The 23,804-nt window shown below is 39.6% G+C and overlaps 1 protein-coding gene across 3 annotated transcripts in view; it reads right to left on the reverse strand.

Moving 5' to 3' along the window:
- Positions 1-1,303: 1,303 nt before the first annotated feature.
- The window catches only part of LOC114871772 (diacylglycerol kinase 1), a 56,280-nt gene continuing 33,779 nt past the window's right edge, over positions 1,304-23,804 (reverse strand). Inside the window, exons 4-19 of one of the 3 annotated variants that reach the window (XR_003788641.2) lie at positions 13,294-13,428; positions 13,009-13,225; positions 11,704-11,865; positions 6,745-6,867; positions 6,464-6,513; positions 6,008-6,082; positions 5,554-5,791; positions 5,074-5,279; positions 4,827-5,000; positions 4,458-4,749; positions 4,261-4,385; positions 3,901-4,188; positions 3,637-3,838; positions 3,392-3,573; positions 3,240-3,338; positions 1,304-3,136 (exon numbers count right to left, since the gene is read on the reverse strand). Coding sequence is in view for 2 of the 3 variants with exons in the window: in XM_046288388.1 (XP_046144344.1) it covers positions 3,088-3,136; positions 3,240-3,325; positions 3,392-3,573; positions 3,637-3,838; positions 3,901-4,188; positions 4,261-4,385; positions 4,458-4,749; positions 4,827-5,000; positions 5,074-5,279; positions 5,554-5,791; positions 6,008-6,082; positions 6,464-6,513; positions 6,745-6,867; positions 11,704-11,865; positions 13,009-13,225; positions 13,294-13,428 (2,604 nt within the window). In the remaining variant the exon portion in view is untranslated. Of the gene's footprint in view, positions 3,339-3,391; positions 3,574-3,636; positions 3,839-3,900; positions 4,189-4,260; positions 4,386-4,457; positions 4,750-4,826; positions 5,001-5,073; positions 5,280-5,553; positions 5,792-6,007; positions 6,083-6,463; positions 6,514-6,744; positions 6,868-11,703; positions 11,866-13,008; positions 13,226-13,293; positions 13,429-23,804 lie in introns of all 3 variants that reach the window. The other 2 variants (XM_046288388.1, XM_029178102.2) reach the window with 2 other exon arrangements.

Consider the following 23,804-nt stretch of genomic DNA (forward strand, 5'->3'; position numbering starts at 1 on the left):
TACACTCAGTCCCATCGAAGTTGTCGCAGCCGCGGCGTGAATGCGTTAGCGCGCCAACTTCACTGCGACAACTTCGATGGGACTGAGTGTACAAAAGAAAACACTTGAGTATTGGTAAATCTATGGGAAAAAGATGTTAATATATCAAAGTGCATCTGGTTAATCGTCAAAACAGATTACCCTGTATCAGTGCCGTAACGAGGGTATGAAGCGCCTGTGGCAAGTGTCTAACTTGCGCCTCGCCGTAATCTAATAATGACAAAAAAAATTTTACAATAATGTATTTGTCAAAGTATGAATAAATAATCTATGACGAAAAACGGCCAGTGACAGTCGGTGTTGAATCACGCAAAGTAGAATGGTCAAGTAAAATAAAAAACACGCGCAACTCTCAACCAGTGGCGCCTTTTCGCCCCGCTCTCGTTACGGCACTGCCCTGTATATCGCGCGTACATTGATTAAAAATTCGAACAGAAGTTGTTCTTTGAATCAAGGGTTCGAAATTTCCTTACGGTTTCTCACTATTATCGTGCACCTTTTCATTTTTCTATTCTTTTTTCTTTTTTTTGATTGGGTCTTTTCTTTATACCATAACGTTATACAATGAGAAGCACACTGAGACACTGCGCCAATCCAATAGAAAAACAATATTTGTAATTATTGTGCCGATAGTATTCACAGATTCTGGACGAAGGGAGCACGACCATGTCCAATTAAATGTTCTCCGTCATGCTACCTCGTCCGATTTTTACGCTAATGGATAACGACTTAACGATTAAGACCTTAACACGGGTTGTATTCATTATACATAAGCGTAATATTTCGATTCGTCTAACGAGAGCAACTATATGTATCATATATAGTCGATCGTATAATCGCTAAAGGGAAGTATGCGTATATTTTTGTAAAGGGAAACGAGAATTTTTACGAAATCGTTATTATCAATTCCTACATGGTAAAACGATCTAAATACATGCTTGAAAATATTGACTCGTGAATGCTTGCATTTAGAACGCTCTTTCTCTATCACGGATATTATTTATTCTTTTGTTTTGGGCGAGATATATTGCATTTATTTCGAACAAACGAATCGGAAAGGTAATTAACACGTTGACTGTTTAATTTAGAAAAAAAGGAAAGAATTTGAAATAGTAAATGGAAGCGTTTCTAACAATAAACTTTGATACTCTCTATTTTGTCAACGCGTTGAAAGATAATTGGTACGCCCTTTATACAGAAAATGTTACATCGCTGGCTGAATTGAAACATTACACAAAGCTAAATGGTCATCGTTGCTAGAAGATAAGATTTATGATCATTTTATATTGTTACATGGATTTTCAACTGTGTGATGGTCCCTGCGGGATGTTGCTCAGAATCGTACTTCTTTGTTACACATTGTTCATACAAAAGCATGGGGGTGAAACAGACACATCTGCGACGGGATGATAAAAGAATCATCTTTTCAGAAGCGTGCTGCTCGATATTGCTACAAAGATTTATCAAGATACATTTACCATTCGTTACGAGCTCCATCGAATTGACATTTCGGATAAGTGTGAAATAAACGCTATTTGAAAGGAAAACGAATCAACTTATACATAATACGTAATTGCATTCTATGATCGTTTAATTCTAACGTCGGACGGAAAATTTGAAAAATGCTCATTCTATTGTTTTCGTTTTCTGTAACAAAGAACGGATGAAAGAAAAATATGGAAAATTGTAGTAAGCGTTTATAGCAGCTAACTGTGAAATGCGTGCTGAATGCAGTGAGAGAAGAATTCTACGAAAAATTCTGTAAATTCGGTACCGCAATACTGATCGTGCTTGACACGTTGGCTGAATTGATTTCCATTAAACTTTACAATATCTACTACGAGTTCATTTCTACTTCTCTATCAATACAATACATGACATACGAGATCTGCCTTCTATTAATAATTCACGATCGCAAAAGCGTGAATTTGTTAATTGTAGTGATGTTACGAATGGCCAACGTGTAAAAGGGAACAATAAATAAAAGAACAGAAATTTAATAAATCTGGAATCGAATGTAAAGCGTACGCATAATTTTCGTCACTTCTGATTTTGCGATTCATACGAAAGACAAATCAACAACTAAACCTTGCAGCGTACTATTTTTATAGCAACGCTGTATCACTACTGATATGCTCACAACGTATATTGCTCTGGCTTAGTAGAGCCACCGAATAAATAAATAAATAAATAAATAAATAAATAAATAAATAAATAAATAAATAAACCAATCGTACGTGATTTACATCTAAGCGGTTACGACTAAGCTTTCGTACAAAAATCCTAACGTTAAGAGAGGAAAGTAGAAGATCTTTGATGTTGGACGGAGTCGTGCAAAAAAGAGGATCGATCTGAATTGTTTCGTGCGCCGTTCGTTTCTTTTTACAAAAGTAAATGATTTGCAAGACTAGTCAAGGATACACAGATCAACGGATATATCAAAGACATAATAATAAAGTAACATACAACAGAGATACGCGTTTAATCCTTAATCAATATAAAAATTAAAGTTTTCATCATAATGATCCGTTTATCCTCGAGTTATCCTGCCGTTCTTATCGAGGAAACGAAACTCTTGCGATATCGCTACAAGTGTTGTGCGAAGAAAAGAAAAATAAATAGAGAAGTTATTATTACATTTAAATAGAAGATAAAATTACCTAAGAAATTATTCTCTTTTGCATGATACCGTACAATCCGTCGTGTCGGTGTAATTATACGCTCGACTTCGATACAGGCTTGTACTTGCGTATTTAAAGCGGTAGACTCAAGCCACGGATTTCGAGAAACGACAAAGAAACTTCGTCACGGGCGCTATTTCAGCATTATACAAAACGATCCATTAATTTTAATCCCCGCATCGAGCTACGCGAAAGCACGAAGACCGACGAGCCTACCGCTGATCCTAACTCTAAGACGAACGATGCTTTTTTTTATTATTATTATTATTATTATTATTATTATTATTATTATTCTCAAAAAATACTGTACACAAGAATACCTAAGTTACGTTGAAGCTCGCCCATCGCGATCGAACGAGCACCCAAGCTACCCAAGCTCAAGTACGACCGAACTGATGATACGCTTCCGTTTCCGTCTTTAATCAAGAGAAGGTAAAACATACGGGACTATGTTTGGATAGGAGAAACCAAGGTTACTTATTTCCCTCGGTTCCGATTTTAAAGTGTATTCGAGTTCACCTCTTTAAGAAACGGAAGAAGCCACGACCCTTTTCTGGCGGAGGTGCCATCAACATTGGTACTTGATTTTTATGCGTTATATGAATCTGAAACAGAGAACTGTATAAATTAGTATTTTTAATAATATTCTACTCGAGATACGAGCGACGTACAGTGCACGGTCCTTGCATCCATGGTTCACCATCGATTTGCATTGGAAAACGTTTGCCGGTGGTGATTGTGACGCTGCTGCATTGAGCCAGTCTTCTACCAGAATGACGAAGTCCTGTTTTCACTTGACCCATGTGCAAACAGTTCTCTAAACCAATTACCTCTATGAGATTGTCCCCGATATCTGTAAATATATCGATCACTCCACGTTTCTTCTTATCGGGTTTGAAATTATTCGGGTGAGTACCTTGTATCGCAGCCGTGAGATCGACAGAGTTAAAACTACTGGTGCTGAGCTCTTTGTCCGGTCGTTTCTTTCGTTTGCCAAGGCGATGCCTCGTGTGATGTTCACCCCAGAGATTCGAGCCTCCGTGAGTGAAAGGAATGTTCAGTAACGCGACTCCTTGAAGAGACGGGCCGTGAGCTAAGTCTAATGGAGTACCGTCGCACTGTAAAGAAAAACCGATTGATATAATTAAGAGAATATACACCAGTTTTGATTTCGACGTACAATGATTTCGAGATCTTCGTGAAGATTTTTACAGCTGGCAGCAAATTGTTCCGTGGTCGCGTACTCGAAGTACCAAAGTTTGTTCTTCATCCTGCTATTAAATTTCTCAGGATTCTTCTCCCTTTCCATATGGAATTTCACGCAAATCGCTGCGTCCACACCCACAGAGAAGTAATTATTTATAATATTGTACGGTATACTGTCTTGGTTCGGTTTCTTCTCGTCCTTCTGATCCAGCACTTCTATCTGCCAGCGATCCATCATCACCGTTGTTGCTTTCTCTATTTTCTGTAAATCATTTCATGACACAATATTGTATATGTACATTTAACATTAATGCTTCTACTTAAATTTATTTACTTTTAGAACTTTGTGGATAGCTTCACCCTCGTAACCACCGCCCCATCGCAAACACCTCGCTAGATCGTTGCCAGTACCCAGTGGTATGACACCGACAGCAGGTTGATGTTCGAACTGAACGCGATCTAAAGTTCAATAAAACGTTCTTTTATAAATTGATTTATCGAAATCTACCCTCCTCGAATCGTTAAGCGTACCCATTGTTTCCAGAACCCAGCCGACGGTACCATCGCCACCGCAACAGATCACCTTGAAGTTCTCCACGTCCTTGAACATCTGCAGACCCTGCATGGGTCCACCCACGGCTAAATTATGAACCTGACGTGGGTTCAAGATGTATTGAAACTTCCTTAACATGCGTTCCCCTTGCCTTCCTCCGGATTTTGGATTGATGAACACTAGGAGTGGTACCGTCTCAGGTGGTGGTGTGATTTGAAAGGACATCGCCGGTTGTTGGCTGGTAGCGCTAACAGATGTTAAAAATCCGCTCTGTTGATAGAAAAATATAATTTTTGAAAATAAAATTGCTATTTTGGTTAATGCCATTCTGAGCTCATTTTTCTTACAGAGCTGACGGTGGACGATTCTTGCCCATGTTTGCTCCCTCTTTTACTATCCCTGGATAATGATCTTTGCCTGTCCAGGACGACTGGACAAATTGCTGTTGGTGGAAGGATATGGACCGCGTGTTCACCGAGCGTGCACTCTGCTCTCACTTGTGACACGCATCTGTTGTGCAACTGTACAATCATATGATTTAAAACAGGATTGTCACGTAGTAACGATAATCACGGTTGGTCATAGATAACTTACAGTCAATTGACACCATCTGCAATGCAAACCAGTGATACCGTTGTAACTCTTGATAGTCTTTCTACATTTAGAACATTTGCCATGGCAATTGCCTTCGACCCAATGATGCACCATCGTCTGTGACGTTTTCTTGCTCTTCACGTAGGTGGCTATACAAGAGGCTGGCGCCCTTTGAACGCACCTTTCGTGGACCGTATACTTACAAACTGTAATTAAAAATAATCATCGTTTACTTAGCATTGTCGTTAAGATAGACCAGGAAAAGAATCGTTTGTTCGTTTAGGGATGAATTAAAAGTACCGTTTTGCTCGATAAACATCGAAGAGAATATTCTACGATTAAAATTCTTGTTCTACCACTGCAGAATCTCAACGATGAGATAACGTAAGGGAATTAATCCTATGCAAAATGTGTATTTGTAAAGATAGATAGAGGAAGCAACGAAGAGACTGCGATATCAAGGAGCTCGACGATACTTACAAACACAACAAAGACCTTTCTTGCCGAGACCGACTAACATATTCAAACAGAGATTGCAGTAGGCGGGTTTGCTAAAGTGTTTCAGCCTCCAGAGATGGTTCCCGTCCTCCTTTACGTGAGAATCCAGACCCAAAAGTACCAGCAACGGTATCGTCGTCAGACCACCCCTTTTCCACTCCTCCAAAGATACCGTGCCATCCGCGTCGTAGTCTATTTCTATCATCATGTCTTGCAGTATCTATAAATATATCGTTCATCAATTTCTCCATCTCTTTGGTTGTGTAAGCAAAGAGACTCGCGATGATATCATATATTTCTCCCGAAAAAGATACATAGAATTTCTTTCAATTTTCAATGTTACATAAAAATAATACTACCTAACGGGATGATAAAGCGTCGAATTCGTAGTCGAATAATGTAGATGCAAGGAGAAATCGTTGATATTCCAACTCACCGGTTTCAATTCCGAGACGTCCCATCCGAGATATTCAGCGACATTCATCATCTGATTGACGATGCAGTCCATCTCCTAGGGACACGTGATAATGATATTAAATGCGGGGATACGATAGATAAGGTATTCGAATCGATCTATCTCGTTTCGCTGACACACTTTCGCGTCCTGTTGCTACTCCTATCTGAATCTAATTTACCAATCTCATCGAATGCAAATATTGCAAAATCGTTCGCTAATTTCATGGATTAAAGTTCTAATCGAGACCAGCGATTTCATTATTTCCAGACTTCCTGCTACTCTTTCGCTGATTCTCAATCAAGCGTACGGTTCCTCGAGTTACATTTAATCTAGCTTTCAATTTCACCTTCCTCGATTTCTCCCATTGACGAGGAACGATGAAGTAATTAAAACAAGAGGGGCGGAGTGTGAAAAGAGATGCTCTTTTTTACTCACGTTGGTATCAAGAACACCGTTCCCATCCGTATCGTACAACCGGAACATGACTGGAAAGAAAGGAAGGGAAATGAATTAATGCGGGTCGAAATTGGCGTGCAACAAGTTGCAACAGACTTGCTAGAACAGCTTGAGAAAGGCATTGTCGAGAATCATTGTGGACACGCGAATCTAAATGCTGCAATCAGGATTATTCGTTCGTCGTCTGCAGTCACCGTTCAAACGTTCAAATTGGAAAGACAGATTGAAATTCTGACACGTTGCAATTATTAATTACTCACATTCAAGTTTGTCTTCCGGCCTACCAGCCTCCAGCAGGGAAAGATAGCACACGATATCTTTGAGGCTGACTTTAACCGAATGAACGTCTATCGTGCTCTGCTTTCTAACCAAATGTCTCATTTCTGTAAATTGAAGAAAAATGATCTGTAATAAAATTTTCAAAGGAGGGCGTTTAAAGGAGAGCGTTCGAAATTTTCTATTTTATTTTACAAGATATCCGTTAGGGGAACTTGTTGCTCCGAGCCAATACTAGTCTACGTTATTATTATTGCAGGAACTCCATATCGGCGGAGATTTGATCATAAATTTCTCGATCAACACCTCGGAGAGAAAAGTTGTTTCTCAAGAGAAAAGAGGGTAAAGTTTGAGATATTATTTTTAGAATTACAACGAAACGAGCTTTCGTCAATCGCGTTTAAGAGGCTCTACAAAGGTACCTGTTGCTTCTCTAACGATTTACTAGCCAACTATCGATGCACCTACACGAGTAATACTCTAATTATAACGATCGGGTGTTCCGGCACGTGCACCGTCATCTGATAGACGACGAATATTCTTAGAACGATATTTGTAAGCAGACGTCTGATGTGTGCATCGTAATTTCGTACGATTCGTAAGCAAATCAGCTGGACGCTCCAACTTGTAACAAACATTTGTTCCACAAGCGAGTTTCTCGCTGAAAGCATTCGTTCCGACACTTGATACCTTCGTGTTAGACGAACTGAAGCATAGACAAACAAACAATTAGTAATACACGATAATTAAAGGAGATGCAGTTGAATTTTCGCTGGTAAGAAAACGTGACTCCGCGACCATCGTAGTCTATATTCTCCAGTGCCGTTTTACGATTCTCCGGACACGTAACATCCGAGGAGGTAAGGAGAAAAAAAAGAAAGAGGGAAAGAAGGATAAAACGACTGGTCACGAGGGAAATAAAGCCGGCCGATCAATCGTTGAAGGAGAACGATTTATCTTTGGTACGAGCAACAATGCCGAAACAAATTCACCGAGTATTCTATTACTCTCCAGCGGTCCATTTTGTCTGTTCCGTGATTTCTCGACGGCGTTGTCACGATTTATTTCACGGGCTGTCCAAACGAGCCGCAAAATCTTGTTTCCGGAAACTGGCAGGGGATCGTTATTTTCCTTTGCGATATCGTTTCATTTTCTATTTGATATGTCACAGGCGAACCGCGTGGGAGAAGAGCGAAAACGATACCGTTCGATGTATTTTATTTCGTTTCACGGTAAATTAGGTATATGTAAGTGAAAAGCTGATTAAAAAATAATTGGAACACGGTAAGCTCGAATAAATTGTTTTTCCGACGAGCAAGAACCGTGGAAACGAATCCGATCGATCATCGGGCAGCGTACTTTTATTCAAAAGCCGAGCGCAATTTATTTCGCGGTGGCATCAAGCAACAGGATCACTGAGAACAATTAATTCAATTGAAACCATCGATGCTCACCGGATGACACGATTGATTGCTTCGCCGACGATCGAGTGTTACGAATAAACGAAAAATGTTGAATTATTCCACGATATGTTTCGCGCCAGTTTCTATTCCTCTCTGTAGAATCATCCCTTATTACTAACCGAGAGTACACCACTTTGAAAAGAATTATATTCCCAAGAGTGGTTCTAATTAACTCTATCAAGGGATTTCGTTGATTCTGTTGTTTGTACGGCAAATATTGGCCAATCGTGGCGAGTGTTGCTGACGCGAGTGTTGATGACATTTAATAAATTTTCCATTGCAAACGCACTGACTCGAGAGTTTCGAAATTTACCAATAAAATTTCACTGTTTCCGTTGATGATTCAATTTGCATTTAACCAGTTAACTGCAGAGTTTAGTTTTGAAAACTCCTCGCGAGCAAAGACGTGTATACACGTCGACCGCAGGGTAAATGCTTCTATTATAAATTGTTCGAAAAAAGTAAAGCAAAAGGAGAAAGGATTACATTTTTATTCTATACAAAATTAACAATACATTGTTGAAAAGATTATTATTTTTAAAAACTGAAAAATTGTCAAAAAGTAATAAAATTCATAAACAAAAAATTAAAGAAAGAAAAATAATTTTAAGAAATCAAAGTATACGAAACAATTCGGAGAATACCAGATGCGTTGAGTAAAATAGTTAATACATTGTATGGGGAATATCCGATATACCAAAGAGAATAATCAAACTTTTTTGTATAAAATACATAGCAGTTTTATTGGTAATATAAATTAAAAATGTCACCAAATGACATTTTTATTTCATCTTATTGAAATTTCGAGTTTTTATTGTCAAGAGTGCAGTTAACTGGTTAAACCGGTAGATCAACAGGAAAAAATTTTCATTTCTTTGAATTGCGAAGCATATTCGTGCGGATATAAAAATGTCCACTGACTCAGAGAAATTACCGCTATATTATAAACACCTGCACCTATCTCTCACCTTCTTTCAGCAGCGCACCAGATACGTTCGGTGGACAAATTCCACGATTCTTGAGTACCATTTTTAAGTGGCGTTGCCAGTAATCGACAGTCTTGGAGAACAGGAAGATAGTAAAATGAAGGACCGAAGATTGTTCGATGGATTTCGATCGACAGATGCCTCGATCGGCGATTGTTATTCTCTAGTACACGAGGACGGCACTTGTTGCTTTTCGCGTGACTAGGGAGATACTGAGAGCTTTAAGCAAGAAGAGTCGCGATGTACTCTACCCGAGACGTTATTTATACCGGATGATACCGGATCGCGTTATTTCGGGTATCGAACCAACACGCAAACTCGTCGGGGAACAGCGGGACAATCAAACGATGACGACGTTTCGGGAGGGCCAGGGTAAACGAAGACATCGTCTGACGTTCATCTTATTTTAGAAAATCATCTTTCAGGTCTTTGAAGTTTCACGATTTCGTCACCAACGATAGCCCCAGCCTTCAGAATTTTGTAAATAGCCGATCCAAATTTGCCCAGGTTGCCTCAAGGTGTCGTGACATTTAGCAAAGATCAACTCGTCAATTTTCGAATGGATAGACTTCCTGGATTGGGAAAGTGACAGAGGTCTAAACATTTGAATGTAATCAAAGCATTAAAGGTTGATCTTTATTACAGCTATCTGTCGCCTCGCGTGCGCAATATTTCAGAGATCTTCCCTTATTTATCAAGCTTTAGAGAAGCATTTGCGACCGTTGCACGTAAAACTCGACGGACCGTACTGGCTCGTATGTTTCCGATCGGTGCTGCACGTTTCCGGTCCGAAGCGTTATAATTCAACCGCGTTTACGACCACGTAGCCGCACGTGGTCCCGTGGATAATGCATCATCGTAAAAACCGACGGAGGTAGGAACGAAGCCCTTATCGTATCGAGAGTAATGCTATTCCTCTGGAAAAGAAGATTCCCAGCCATTCTCGTAGCTCGCATAAATTTTTCTAACCGGCAAAGGGTATCCCAGTGTCGCATCCTTCGTCTCGCCTCGTTCCTCGGCATCTCGGCCAACGACGTGGCAGTATTTTCAGGCTCGGTTTAACGATACACAAATTCGCCGGACCCGCGACGATTCCATCAGTATGGAAATTACCCGGAGAGATCCTCGCGGCTGAATTGAAATTCTACTTCGAAACTGGCGCGGTAATATCGCGGCGTTCACGGCTATCGAGAAATTTATCATCCCTTCCTTTTTCTAGCTTGCAGCCTCACGCAAGGGGATTCGAGGAGTATTATCCTGTTTCAGAAAGTTTCCATTTTAAAGCCGGCGCAGTGTATCTATTACGTGTACAAATTAATTCGATGCCTTTTCTTTATTTTAATTAATGATTTATTTTTAAAGAGCTATAGTAATTCCAATTATTGAAATAATCTTTATTGTTATTATCTCGTCTTGTCACTTTTCAAATGTTCAAAACCGCGAGAAGATATTCAAATTAAAAATAGGCACCGAATTAATTTGTACACCTAATATTTTTCTTTTTCTTTTGTTTTTTGTTAGTCTGGTATTTTTCAATTAAAAGTGCTGTATATTAATAAATTTTTCCCTCAATCGATGGCTACGATCTAATATCTTGGTAAAGATTCTCAAGATTAAACGGTGTAACGCAGAGAAATGGTTTCCTTCTAAAACGCAGCAAAAAACGTGACGTTTACAAGGGAAATAATTTTTTGCCAAGTACCATACGGTGGTACATGCGTCAAAAGTTTTTGTACTGTTATTCGGTGACGTAGGAAAAAATCGATTAAGACATCATCAAGCCACCGTAGACGCGTCCATTAAGTCGTACACGTTTCACCGGGTTTTACGATGTTGGTCCGCCCGTTTTATGGCATCGATTTGTTTGCCGATCTATATGTCGCGTCTCGTCGTAAAGAATTCTACGACGATCATACGGAGAGTTATGTTACGATCATCCCGCGACGTTTTGTCGTTTGCTAGAGATAGCCTATTGTCCTGGTATTATTCGCTTTACCTAAGCCCGGATGTTTATCGACATCATTCCACGTCATCTATCATTATGTTCCTACGGGTAAAAACAATTTATACTTCCTCCAGACGCGAGGCTAGCTGCAGCAGCGAGAATTCACATTAAACGCGTGATGTTTAAGAGAATTTCATCTGGAATATTAGAAAAGTTTTTCAACTGACCTACTCGGATTTTAATCGAAAAATCTCTGACGTAAGCGATTTCGAATTGGATATTCTCTAATGGATTAAGCTAACAATAAAAATAAATATTAAATTTTATCCTAGCTTTCTGTTAAAAGGAAAAATATTTCAATCCGTCTAGTAACTACGTTAGCCGATTCCACCCTGAGTATTGGCAATATCTGAATCGATATCGATGGCACTCGATACTTATGTACTATCCACGATATCTACTATATACATACTAGAATATCCGTCGAAGGATCCCCTGAAGAGCACACAGATTGGTAGACGCGTCGTTAATATCGAGAACTCAACCTACCTTCCAATTTCCCGTTGTTGACGAGCAGCGAATTGTTCGACTTCCTGGACGAATTCCGTGACATTTGGCTGTGGCTGGGGCTGCTGTCCGTGCTCTTCTTCTCCAGCACGTCGTGGCAGCTGTACGATGTGTGCTGTATCGTCAGTATGGGATGAACGCTTCCTTGAAGACCGATGAAACAAGAGGATATTGCCAAGTGACCGATCGAATGACCGAACGAAAGACGGAGGAGCATTCTGATTTATCGGCTATCCGATTCTCGATTTACTGACAGAAAGCAACGTTCCTAATGGACGCCTGAGGAGGGTCCACCTTGTTTGTGACCGCTTTTGTCCGCGATCAGGATCAATCAGATACACGAGTCGACGGTAAATCGACACTTGGATTTCGTGGGATGACCAAAGAAAATTCAAGCTGAGTTAACCGAGGGGCGAATTAAACGAACTATGGAAACTGATAGCGCGGATAGTGTTACCTTCCATGTGGAGGAAGATATTTATATTGGTTTATATTGGTCAAATAAATGGCACGAAATATTGACCTCGGTTTTGGCAATCGTCAACTTACTTCAACGAACCGCTGTTCTGTGCTTTTTTTCGAAGCCGCAGTTTCGATTACTATTCGCTATCCATCGGTAGAGAACAATGGGACTCTTTTGATGGACAGTGCAATCGCGAGGATAAAAAATTGACACCTTCGACGATTCGTGGCGAGATAATATCACCGAACGAAACCAGTAATCATTCCCCGTTGACCCATTTTGTATGGTCGATCGATTTTTCTCTGTATCGAAACATCGAAATCTAGGCTTTTAGAGATTCGTTATCGGCGAACAGATTTAAGAACGTTGCTCCGTCAGTGATATCGTTCCGAACATTTGTTTGTTAATTTAATTGAAATAAAAATAATGTATACGGTTCCATCTGAATTGAAACACACAGTGTACGCAGCTGCGACCATTTCGGTCGCATTAACCCCTTTTCACCACGGGTGGAAGTTAATATCGCATAATATCGCTGCAAATCCAGTGCTCGTGAAAAGATGATTCTGCATGTTCACGTGCATGGATATTGCGTTTACACTGTAAATACCTTTATCAAAGACCTAAATTTATCGCCGAAGGGCGTTCTAAATGAAGCCCTCCCTCCTCCACGTTTCAAGGATTAAGCTGCCACGTATGGCTTCACATTGGTGAAATTAAAAAAATTCATACGGCTAATGGAGTGGCGAACGCGTTAACAAAAGGAAAGGTCGGAGTTCAAGGGATGAATGATAATGACTTGGAAACGATCCAAGGTGGTATACCTGTACGAGGTTTGCTGGATGCTTCGCTTTCCGTTCTATGGTGTCCCAAAGCTTGGAGCTTCTCTGTGAGACCATGAATCTTATCAGCTAAGGAAGAACCACCGTGGCTTTCTGATGATGTTCCTCCGGGTAGACCAGTGCTGTTCACGTTGCTGCTGGATGTTGTATGAGATGTAATCGCGGCACAGGCGGTGGTCGACGATAACACAGCCATCTCCTAAAATAAACATTTCATTTTGTTAAACTTTTTCCTAAGTTTCGTTTAAAACAAAAAAGAAAAAGTACCTTAAAAGCCTTTCCATCGACTCCACGTGGCACCCTTTTGATGAACGAGAGAAAAAGGTGTCGCGAGAGTTCGTCAGGAGCTGCAACCTCGAGATAGGTGTCCAGAAATTTTCGAAATCCTTCATAATCGATATCCTGGAACGAAATATATGATTCATCAGTTGCACGAACGCAACGCTGTCGTCGTAACAGGATTTCAATTCGTAATAATCATGTTGTTCCAGCTGCAACTTCCATGAAAATTCGAGCGGATGATCAACAACGAAGCGTAGCCATCGGTAAATACGACGTAAGTTGATTATTTATGGTAACCTATTTGGAAACAGCGAGCCGTTTATTGGGCAACCGGATCGATGGTACTTAATTTAATTTAATCGTTCTCCCTGGGATCTGTTCCTGAAGCTTATTACGTACGAATTTATATTTAGCCCTTGTTGATAGGACGAGGTGAAAGAAATAGCAAAACGTGTCGAAATTGTTATTACAATATCGATACATTCCTAATTCCAATTTTTCAATTTTCAAATCGCAATCCATCGAAATTGCTATGATAGATCCTTCGAGTTTAATATTAATGACTCGAGGGACTGGATATCGGTAATTACGAACTCTTCGCGGATTATTCCGGACCCATGGGAAATGATATCGATAACGCTGACCTATTGAACCTGCTGTCGACGATACTGGACTCTTGGGACCTAATTACGACAATCTCAGACTTCTACGCTCTGGAAGTTTCAGAATCATAAGGACTATTTCAGATATTTTTAACACTAGATTGCCGGACAAATAGATCCGTCAAAATAAGTATAGCACATATGGATTTTTGGAACTAAGGAGTGGGAGGGAAAGGAATTAGTATTTGTATACATTTCATAATTCTATTAAAAACCAACATATGTTTTAAAAAAAATTATTTAAGTAAATGAGTCAAATTGACTCGCTCTTCCAAATCTTCCAAATTTTTGATATTTAGAATAGAATCACAAATTTGTAAGGGGGTAGTTTCATCCCCCAACTCTGTTCATTGTGAAAAAAAGGAGTTTATTAGTAATTTACTTGAATTATATTTTTACAAAGTTCTCAAATTTTTGGAATTACATTGCATATCCCTTGTTAATCAACCTAATCCATTGCTTTCCAAAACGCGAGACGAACGTGTATTAACTTGATAATAACAATGGCCGTCGTGTAATCAGCAATGCTGAACAGTTTGCTCGGACTAGCCAGACCACATCAGATCAACGCCTATTGTGTACGGATTATGCGGTGATCTAAATCTCGTTAACGCGTAAGCCTCGCCCATAACAAAGATGGAACATCGTTTTCGAACGAAACGGCTGTACGATCTGTCCGTTTCCGCTTCATCGTACGAGAAATTTTCGATCGAAAGATTAGGAATATTAAAGAGATTATCCCTTTGAAATTGCATTTGACGAAGGATTCGATTAAAGATTTTGAACGCCGATGATGCTACGCGATGCTGAAATGAAATTTCAGGGTTCAGGTGCTCCGGCACCTGGTTAACGAAGTAATTGCACTAATTGGCTCGATATTTCCCTCTGCTGGCATACCTGTTGATCAAAAGCCTGGAACATTGTAATATTACTCGAGAAACTTGTAACATTGCGATACAGTTACCGAACGAACGAAACTATTTTAATTTAAAAACAATTTCCCCTTTCGGAACTGAATACTTACAACAAATTGATTTTAAGGAGTTAATCCCCTTTTCAAGTGGAATATTTGTTTCGAATATTTTTTGGGTATATTATAAGCGTAGATGCTTTATTACAGAGTTACTCCTTGCTGTTAATTAATTGGCTTTCCACTAACAACGTTTCGCTTTGCGCGCACGCACGTGGATATTTAACATAATCGATAATGAGAGGCGCCTTCAAGCAAATTCCCGCGAAATTAATTAGCATTCATTAGTTGTCGTTCATGAATATCAATTAAACATGCTGGGCTGATTTAGTCAGTGTTTAGAGGAAACCCTTTGAATAGCTCCTTTGAATCGTTACAAATAATTAATTGTTCTAAAACAAGTTTATTATCTACACAAATGACAATATCCTAGTTTATAAGGATAAATTTCCTATTATTATTAATTACAATATGGGATCAAGAGAAGAGAAAATTATATAGCCTCGAGTAACGAACCACTGCTGCATTTAAAATCTCATGGTATTTAGGATAAAAACTCTGATTGACCTCAGCTTTCTTCGAATCAAGCGCAAAAGTTAATGAGGAAACAAGCTAACTGAAAGTCTCTAATGACCAACCCAGTTTCGTGTTTTATTTGACGAGGGACTCGTTTGAGAAAGACGTTTATCGATGTTCCTGCACCAAGGACGAGGGCGTTGCCTTTTACCCTTTTTTTTTTTTCATTCTTTTTTCTTCGCTCCTGTGGAACCCCAGCGCCACGGACGATAAAGCTAGAATGGCCACAAAGCGAAAGGGTGCAGATACTTGATCGTCAGCGGACCGATAACCAAACGGGTTCATTTTAACCCTATCACTACTACGCGTCATTTGCAACGTAACGGCTGTTTATATACCACGTCCGACTATTGTTTCCATATACTAAAGTAGACTATAGACTGTTTATTGCCAGACACTGTCCGAGCTATAAATGCACGCTTATGACACCAAGTAGCCATTTAACAATGGTATATTGCCAGCTAGCTACGTCGTAACGAAAGGGTTCAAGCGAAGGATTACCATGAAAGAAGCAATTTCAGTTTTATTAGCCAGTAACCAACTCGAATTCGTAGACGCGATCGATGTACCTTGAAAAGGTCATTCCGAAGATATAAAATTCTCTTCAGACTCTTTTATCCATTGATAAGCATTTAACCCTTTCAAGCGAACTATTCGTTTATCTTACCGAAGCTTCCACCGCAATCCTCTCAAGAAAACAAGAGAATAGGAGAAGGCATCTCAAGAAAGGTGTCTGGAGAAATTTAAAGAACAGAGAAATTCGAGAAAGAGAAACGTACTCTTTCATCGAACTTAAACGAAATAATAGAATCCTTCTAGTCAGTCGCGGATCGAGTGTATCCCGGCTTATCCCTGATACGACGGTACGAATGTCCCGGAAACTGGGTCACGCTCGTTGGTCGAAGGAATATCCGCATGAATGAGACAGGACACGGCCATTAAGCTTTGGGAAGAGACAGACAGTGGAGGGGGGATTCGCGAAGGGTGGTGGGACGAGGAACGGGGGTGGCTTTGAAGGGAGATAGAAACGAGGTCGTTCTCAATGGTCACGTAAGGGAGTGTTGGTGACGTCAGCGGGCCGATGACATCATCGAGAGGTCGTCATAACCCCGATAAGGTTGACGGTTATATGGGTCAAAGAAGGAAAAAGGATACCATTGTTGAATCGTGTAGACTTGATATTTTCAAATGTCATCCTCCTTGTCATTTCGACGTTCATTATTATACGTGAAACGGTAATATAATAATTCGAATATTAAAAGATGATCAAAGTGTTGTTGCAAAGAGAATTTTATAATTTTATTCATTCCGTACGGATATATTTGCTGAACCGAATGTATCTTTGTTCCGACGTTAATGAATTCATTAATGGGAGCCTTTGATATTGCGAACATTTGGAGTGAACGGTGAAAAAGTTGAAATAATTAATCTTATCAAAGCGTTAAATCCACGTTAAGCTGGAATCTCTCTAAATACAATGACAGAGGAATAATTAACAAAAGTTCATAGAAATTTGAATCCCCCATCTGCAACGTTTTTCATTTTATTCGCGTTTTGATGGTACGCGAAAAATAAAACAGACTGGGTACGCAAAAATATGCGGACGCACGGTTTATTTTTCCACGCGATATCCATGAACCGTTGTCTTTTATTTTTTCAAACGAATTCCGCGCGAGTAGGTGGGTAATCAGTTTTGAAAATCGAAAACAATGGAGGGAAGAAAGCTTTCATTCACCTGCGGCTACGAAACCTGCTCAAAGCTAACTCACCACCTGTTTACACGTATTATACGAAGCACACAGGCTCGATCATTCGATACGGGGGTGGAGCAGAGTGTCAACAATTCAGGTGCCAGGAATAACTCGATTGTCCATGTAACTGGCTATAAGGAGACCTTAAAGGTTGCCTGTCCCGAAGGTGGGTTGGTTTCAATTAAACCTCTTATGGAGAGGATCCACACCTTGCTCAAACATAATAAGCTTTTCACCTTCTACCAGCCTGAGACAGGCTTTCTAACTGCGTTGTTACGAGTTTCCTTCTCCTCTAAGGAGCATCCTTTATATTCTGTTCGGAGGACCGGTACGTGTACCATTTCTAGCTCGTAATTATGTTAGCTAACAAAGGAGATTCAGTTCTGTTGTATGTACAGAGATATCAATCGCTGTCTTGTCAGATTGAATTAATAATTCAAATTATCTGAAGTATAGTCACGTTTCTATATTAGTTTTTTTTTTCTTTATCATCCTATTTGATTTATTATTCGCATTATCTTCGGATCGATGAACGTGCTCTAGAACAATTCCAATACGAACGTGATAACGAGCCGAACTCCTGCTGTTCCATTTACGATCGAATCAATAAGCTCTATCCCCTGCTATATTTTCATTTTAAAACGAGCATCCTATTGTCGCAGAGAGAAATTTCGAATCACGCGTCGAATCGACAGAATCGTAAAATTCGGTGCACGTTTCGTGGGTCTGGGTCACGATTGACCTATTCGCCATCGTTCGAGGGTTAACAGTAGTTTTTTATTTTATTTTTTTACGATCGAATGGCAAGTAGATCGGTGCTATTGCAAGGAGAAAAGGAAGCGAACCTCGTCTCTCGCCAGTTCAATATCGTCCTGCACGGAAACGGTCGAGACACTCTTGGACAGCTATTAAATTTCGAACTCGATTGTCTTCGAAATGACGCGGCTTGAATAAAAAAGCAAGCCGGCTTTGCCCGGCGATTAAACCGAGGAAAATTAAACGGCCGTTCGACGGGCAAGTTCGTGAAGAGATCGAACGAAAAAGAACGGTGAAAAGGTAACGAGGAAAAGGCGAAAAGATGAAAGTTAGACTCGAGGTGTGTTTCGAGAGATAAGTTCACTCGACGCGAAACTAAATCCAGAGACAGATCAAACATTGCTTTCCCGTTGCGTTTAAAAACCACTGGATTCGAAGATCGATGCGTTGACAGACGAGTAACAGTCTAAACCATATTTTAGATTGATTAAAACAAATATAGACACCATTTGCGAGTGTTGCTTCCAGCCGTTTAGAAACGTTCAAATAAACTGAAATCGAAGGGAGAGCTTCGGACCAAGAATAGTCTGTATATCAGAATTTAAAAAGCTCGCTACGTAAAGCTCCAACGTTAAATCTGTCTGCAAGATGCTCTAGACAGACTCTAGAATGCTGCGTTCGTAGTACACTGTTAATTTTCGTTAACAGTTCTCATGGTGAAATGCGTCAAAGAAAGGATGAAAATTAATTGATATTTTTATTTCCAATTGTCATGTCGTGGGTATAGACCAGTGATCATCAAAGGGGTCGATATAATATAATTAGGGGTGGATCCGATCTAGAATAATGCTATTCGATCACAAATTTATTGACAGCAACACTATACGATTTTCGTTTGGAATGCCATTTGTAATTACAATATTCTCAACTTTTTTTTATAGAGGTGATCGATAAGAGAATCAGCAAATTTTTCGGGGTCAATGATTAAAAAAGTTTGACAGTCCCTGGTATAGACGAAGGATGTTTAATATTAATAATTTTCGAAGGTTAACGAAGGAAACTTACGTAAGCAGCAAGCAACCTCGTCAGAAAACCCGGATGCTGGATGAATGCGTGCGTGGAATAGTGCGTACTACAGCATATAACCGTCACGAAAGAAACAAACAGAGAAGCCCCTCTATTTTCGGAACATCAGCCGGTCCACTGTATATTTAGATGATACGTACCCGTCTATCATGCTCGGTACGAACGCGTGTGCCTACGCAACTATTCCCTTTCGAGTGACGCACTCGAGTAAGGGTGCCACTGACCTCCTCAATAAACAATGCACAGGAAACATGAATAACGTTTCATTGTTTTCTTTTTTTCCATTTCTTTAAATTTAATCCGTTCGTTCCGGGTGGTGCACATATGTGTACACACGCGTAATCCGATGATACACGTTGCTACCATATTCCTTCACTTTTCCCTCGGCGACAGAAAATTTCAACCCTTTAACGACCTTTAGATTTTAGCTGGTTGTAAATATATAACTAAGTGTACAGAAATGGTGTTTGAAATATTATGGAAGCTTATATGGGATATAATTTTCCACGAACGTGAGGTATCTTGCTGTAATCTTTGGTAGACCAAGCTAAACCGCTACCCATGGTGAGCGATAGCAACAATCGCGGTGGATTACTGGAATTTACCACATGGTATGCCGGCAATGAGTATTGATTAGCATTCGATATCCCACGGAAAATTTGACGCGAGATCAAACACATTGATCCAGCCGTTGGGATTAGCGGGATAAATTATTTTTACGTCGAACCGAGATTTTCTTCTTTCCTAATTAAACTTTCCATTCCGAAACGAGCTGTCGTCCTAAAGCAAACATTATCACAGCGAAAGGTAACGTGTATTTTCGAATATTCTCCGGTAACTAAAGATTAAACTCGTTAAAAAGCTGCATCTCAAACGTAGCGGAGAGTTCTGTGTGTCAGTAGCTCAACAAATACTCCTCCACCCTTAAGTCGTTGTAACGACCAGCAACCCGTTCAACTTCAGCCATTTTAATTGCTTCCTCCGACTTCATTTCTCTCCTCTGTACGGAATATTACGCTGAACGAGACACGGTTTTACTTTTCAGCCCATTTGTACGACTGTAAAATACGACGAGACTGGGGACACGTTCGATAAAACTGGAAGAATATCGGTTCACCGACCGGGATCAACGTGGATTCACGGTCTGAAAACTACCACGTCATTGTTCCCATGGTAACTGGATCGGGGTGAAACCGTGACGTCACTAGCTGCAGCTCAGGGTGACGAAGGTCGGTGCACCCGTTGCTGCATCTGGTGTGCATCTGGGCAATGACGTCACTGCATCGTTTCTTCTCGACAGCAATGCACGCGACCGTGCACGATCGATACTCGAAAATGTCATTTCAAATTTCCGATTCTACCCTGACATTTTTCAACGAGGCGAACAAAGGTCGAAGAATATTTATAATTAATAAAACGTGAAAATTGAAAATTTTGTATACCTCATGTTTTCTTTTTTTTGAGAAAATTACCAGACAAAGGGTTGGTAATAAGCATCCCCTTTTCGGTTTCAAGGCGATTGATTTACGGATTCCTGCCGATCAACCATTATTCGCAGGTTTTTTACGACCGACAAACGGTCCTAAATTCTTCGTCCGCCACTTCGAATTGTCCCGTACACTCGGCAGTCGATTTTTCATAAAATGAAGTTTGGCGCCACTCCAGAAAAACATCGTTTTCCACAGGGAATCTGTTTATTTACGTACGCGCAGCAGCGACGCAGCGTGAACGTATTCAAGATACATTTTCTTGCTTTTCATTAAACGCTTTTCGCACGCTGCGCGTTCGCTCGACGTTTTCCTCGCGACTGAAAGTCGTTGTCGTGGAGAAGCAATCAACGAAAGGATCCTCTTATTTTAATTTCGTAGCAGCACTTTAGTCGCGCCACTTCCATTCAATTCATTTGTTCTTACCGTCGATATAAAAGAGGAAGTTCAGTTCGCGATGAAAGAAATGAATTCGTTGAGACTTCGCGATCAGCAGAAGAATCGGACTGTTTCCAATTAGCGAATAAAATCTCGTTCTGATTCTGCGATTTATTCAGATTTTCTATGACCGATGCATGGATATTTCGAAACTTTTCTCGAATCATTTACACCATTTCAGGAAATTCAAAGGAGAAAATCATTAGATTACTTGGTGTCGTAACAGTTTCATAGGAAAAGAGGATCATTACGGCTGACCTACTTCTTCGTGCAGTACTTTTCTCGATATTTCAGTGTTTTTGGTCGATCTTGTTGTTCGATACTTTAATTGTTTTGCAAAGAAGAATTTCTATCCATTTATTCCAGATAAATGAGAATCAATCGAAAGTTAGAGAAAGGCATTCGTGAGTATTATGTAAGGAAACGTAGAAAGTCTAGAATGATTTCATGACAGAAAAGTATGATAAACTGACATTTATGATATATCAATTTAAAGCTTAAAATCTGAATAAAAATCTGCAATTGCGTTCGTTAAAAATTATTTCTTTCATTGCTCGCACAACGAAGTCGTAACGAAAGGGCCAAAAGGGAGGGCCGGGCCACTTCGAAACAGGATAAAGGAAAAAGATTAAGTTTTCGTCTTAAAAGCAGTGCTTCTAGCTTGCAAATATTTTCTTCGCGATCCGGTAGGAACTCGGTAGTACGGACGTATGCAAACAGGTAACGAAGACAGAGCAAGATAAACAGGCGGTTAGAAAGAGAAAGAAAGAAGACAGAGAGGAAAGAGCTGCTGTTACATCGCGGAATTGCACAGTAAATTTTGCTGAAGAGATTCTTCGAAAAACCCCTTCAATTTCTTTACTGCAGTAAAAAGAAAAATTTGCTTAGCCTGCATTTTTTCCTCGAAATGGCTACTGTAATCCCGTTTATATTTATTGGGTTATTCGAGATATTCGTCGAGTTTGCAATTATCATCTCCATTGCATTTTTAATTACAGTGAATACCTGATTTAAACTTGGACCAAAAGACTTGAGGATTTTCGAGAAGCTATACAAATTAATTTACTAATATATGTGCTTCTGTCGTTTTAAAAAATTACAATTTGTCGAAATCGGGAAAAAAATAGTAAAAGGCAATTTTTGAACTTTTTTATTTGAGCCTGTAATTAAAATTTAAAATATGACATTTGTAAATTTAAATATGTTATTTGCTGAAAATTTCATCGAGACGGGTCAGTGCAAATTTTAATCACAGGCTGAAATAAAAAAGTTGAAAAATTGCCTTTTACTATTTTTTCCCCGATTTCGACAAATTGTAATTTTTGAAAACGACAGAAGCACATAATCTTATTAATTAATAAGATTAATACTTTTGCACGACACTACAATTACGAGCAATACAACCGCACGAATTTCTGATAACCCCATAAAGATTTTATTTTCGTGTCACCATCAAACTTTCCTACGAACAATCCAATATTTCATCTCCTTTTTTTATTTCCCATACTCGGTATATCATACATATTGAACGAGTTTATATTATACCTCCGAAGCAGAAAGTTGCTCGTAACGATGGTCACCGTGTTCCTGGAATATCGTGAGACGTTTCGCTGCGACTGCACTTTCGTCGATGCGAAATTTTCACGGTTGACGCATTGCCGCCGGGACAATGCGAATGCTCAAACGGGTTTCTCTTTCAATACGAATCCCATTTATTCTTTCTTGCGATCATTTGAAATTTTATGGGAGTTCAGAGGGGCAGAATTAATAGAGGAGAATAATTAACGAGTGTTATCGTGAAAACCATATGTCAGCTTTGAATACGTGCTAGACGTATTCAGCTATGGCTTTTTATAGATCTCTGACGTTGATTTCCGGAAGCCTTAATTGAATTTTTTTACGCCAAACTCGAGCGTAAAAATTTCATATTCCCGAAGCTATGAAATTATCAAACGAGTATATCGATGTAATTCGAGATTCAAACGCGATTCAATTTCCCGGAAATTCGCAAACAAAAGTATTGAATATCAATCGTTATCCGCGGCCTTTGTTGCACTCGAGTCCTGGTTCAATTATTATGTTATTACAGAAGCAAGAGAGAAATTCATCGGAGAGTTCGCGGAACCGCGATTTACGCATCCTTTATTTGCAATTTCCATAATTCACGCATCCTCTCTGTCATCTCGTTATTTTCCTACTTCATATTTGCAAACCTCAACGAGAAACGCTCTACTGATCACTGTACCCGCTTGTCCCGTTTATTCGACCTTTTATCATTTTTGCCAGCTGTCCAACCAGAGTTTACCCAGTTCGTTAACGTGAAATTCGCGAACGAATCGACATTCCATATAACCCTATTACGGGATATTTTTCGTCTGGTCGCAGAATTTCGCGGAAAATTTTCCCATTTGAATATCCTGAACGAAACTTGACGAGTTCAAAAGCTAAAGTTTTACACATTTAAAATATTGATATTCCTTTTGAATAACACATAGTACTTGCGACCTAGTTCCTTAGAAAATTTAATCACCTTTTAAGAAGTCTGGTTATAAGGAATAATTACTTGTTTCGTATTGAATGGTTGATTTCGAAGCGTTCAAAGTCGAATATGATTTCATGACATAAAAGTATCACAAAATAGCGCTTACGATACATCAATTTAAAGTTTAAAGTTTGATAAAGATACCTCTATAAATGATTCATGAATATTATTAATACAAAATGGTCGATCCTGCGTCGATACCGGAGGAGCATCAGAAGGCGTCTACTC

Source organism: Osmia bicornis, chromosome 13 (genome assembly GCF_907164935.1).
Source record: "Osmia bicornis bicornis chromosome 13, iOsmBic2.1, whole genome shotgun sequence".
Taxonomy (NCBI): Eukaryota; Metazoa; Arthropoda; class Insecta; order Hymenoptera; family Megachilidae; genus Osmia; species Osmia bicornis.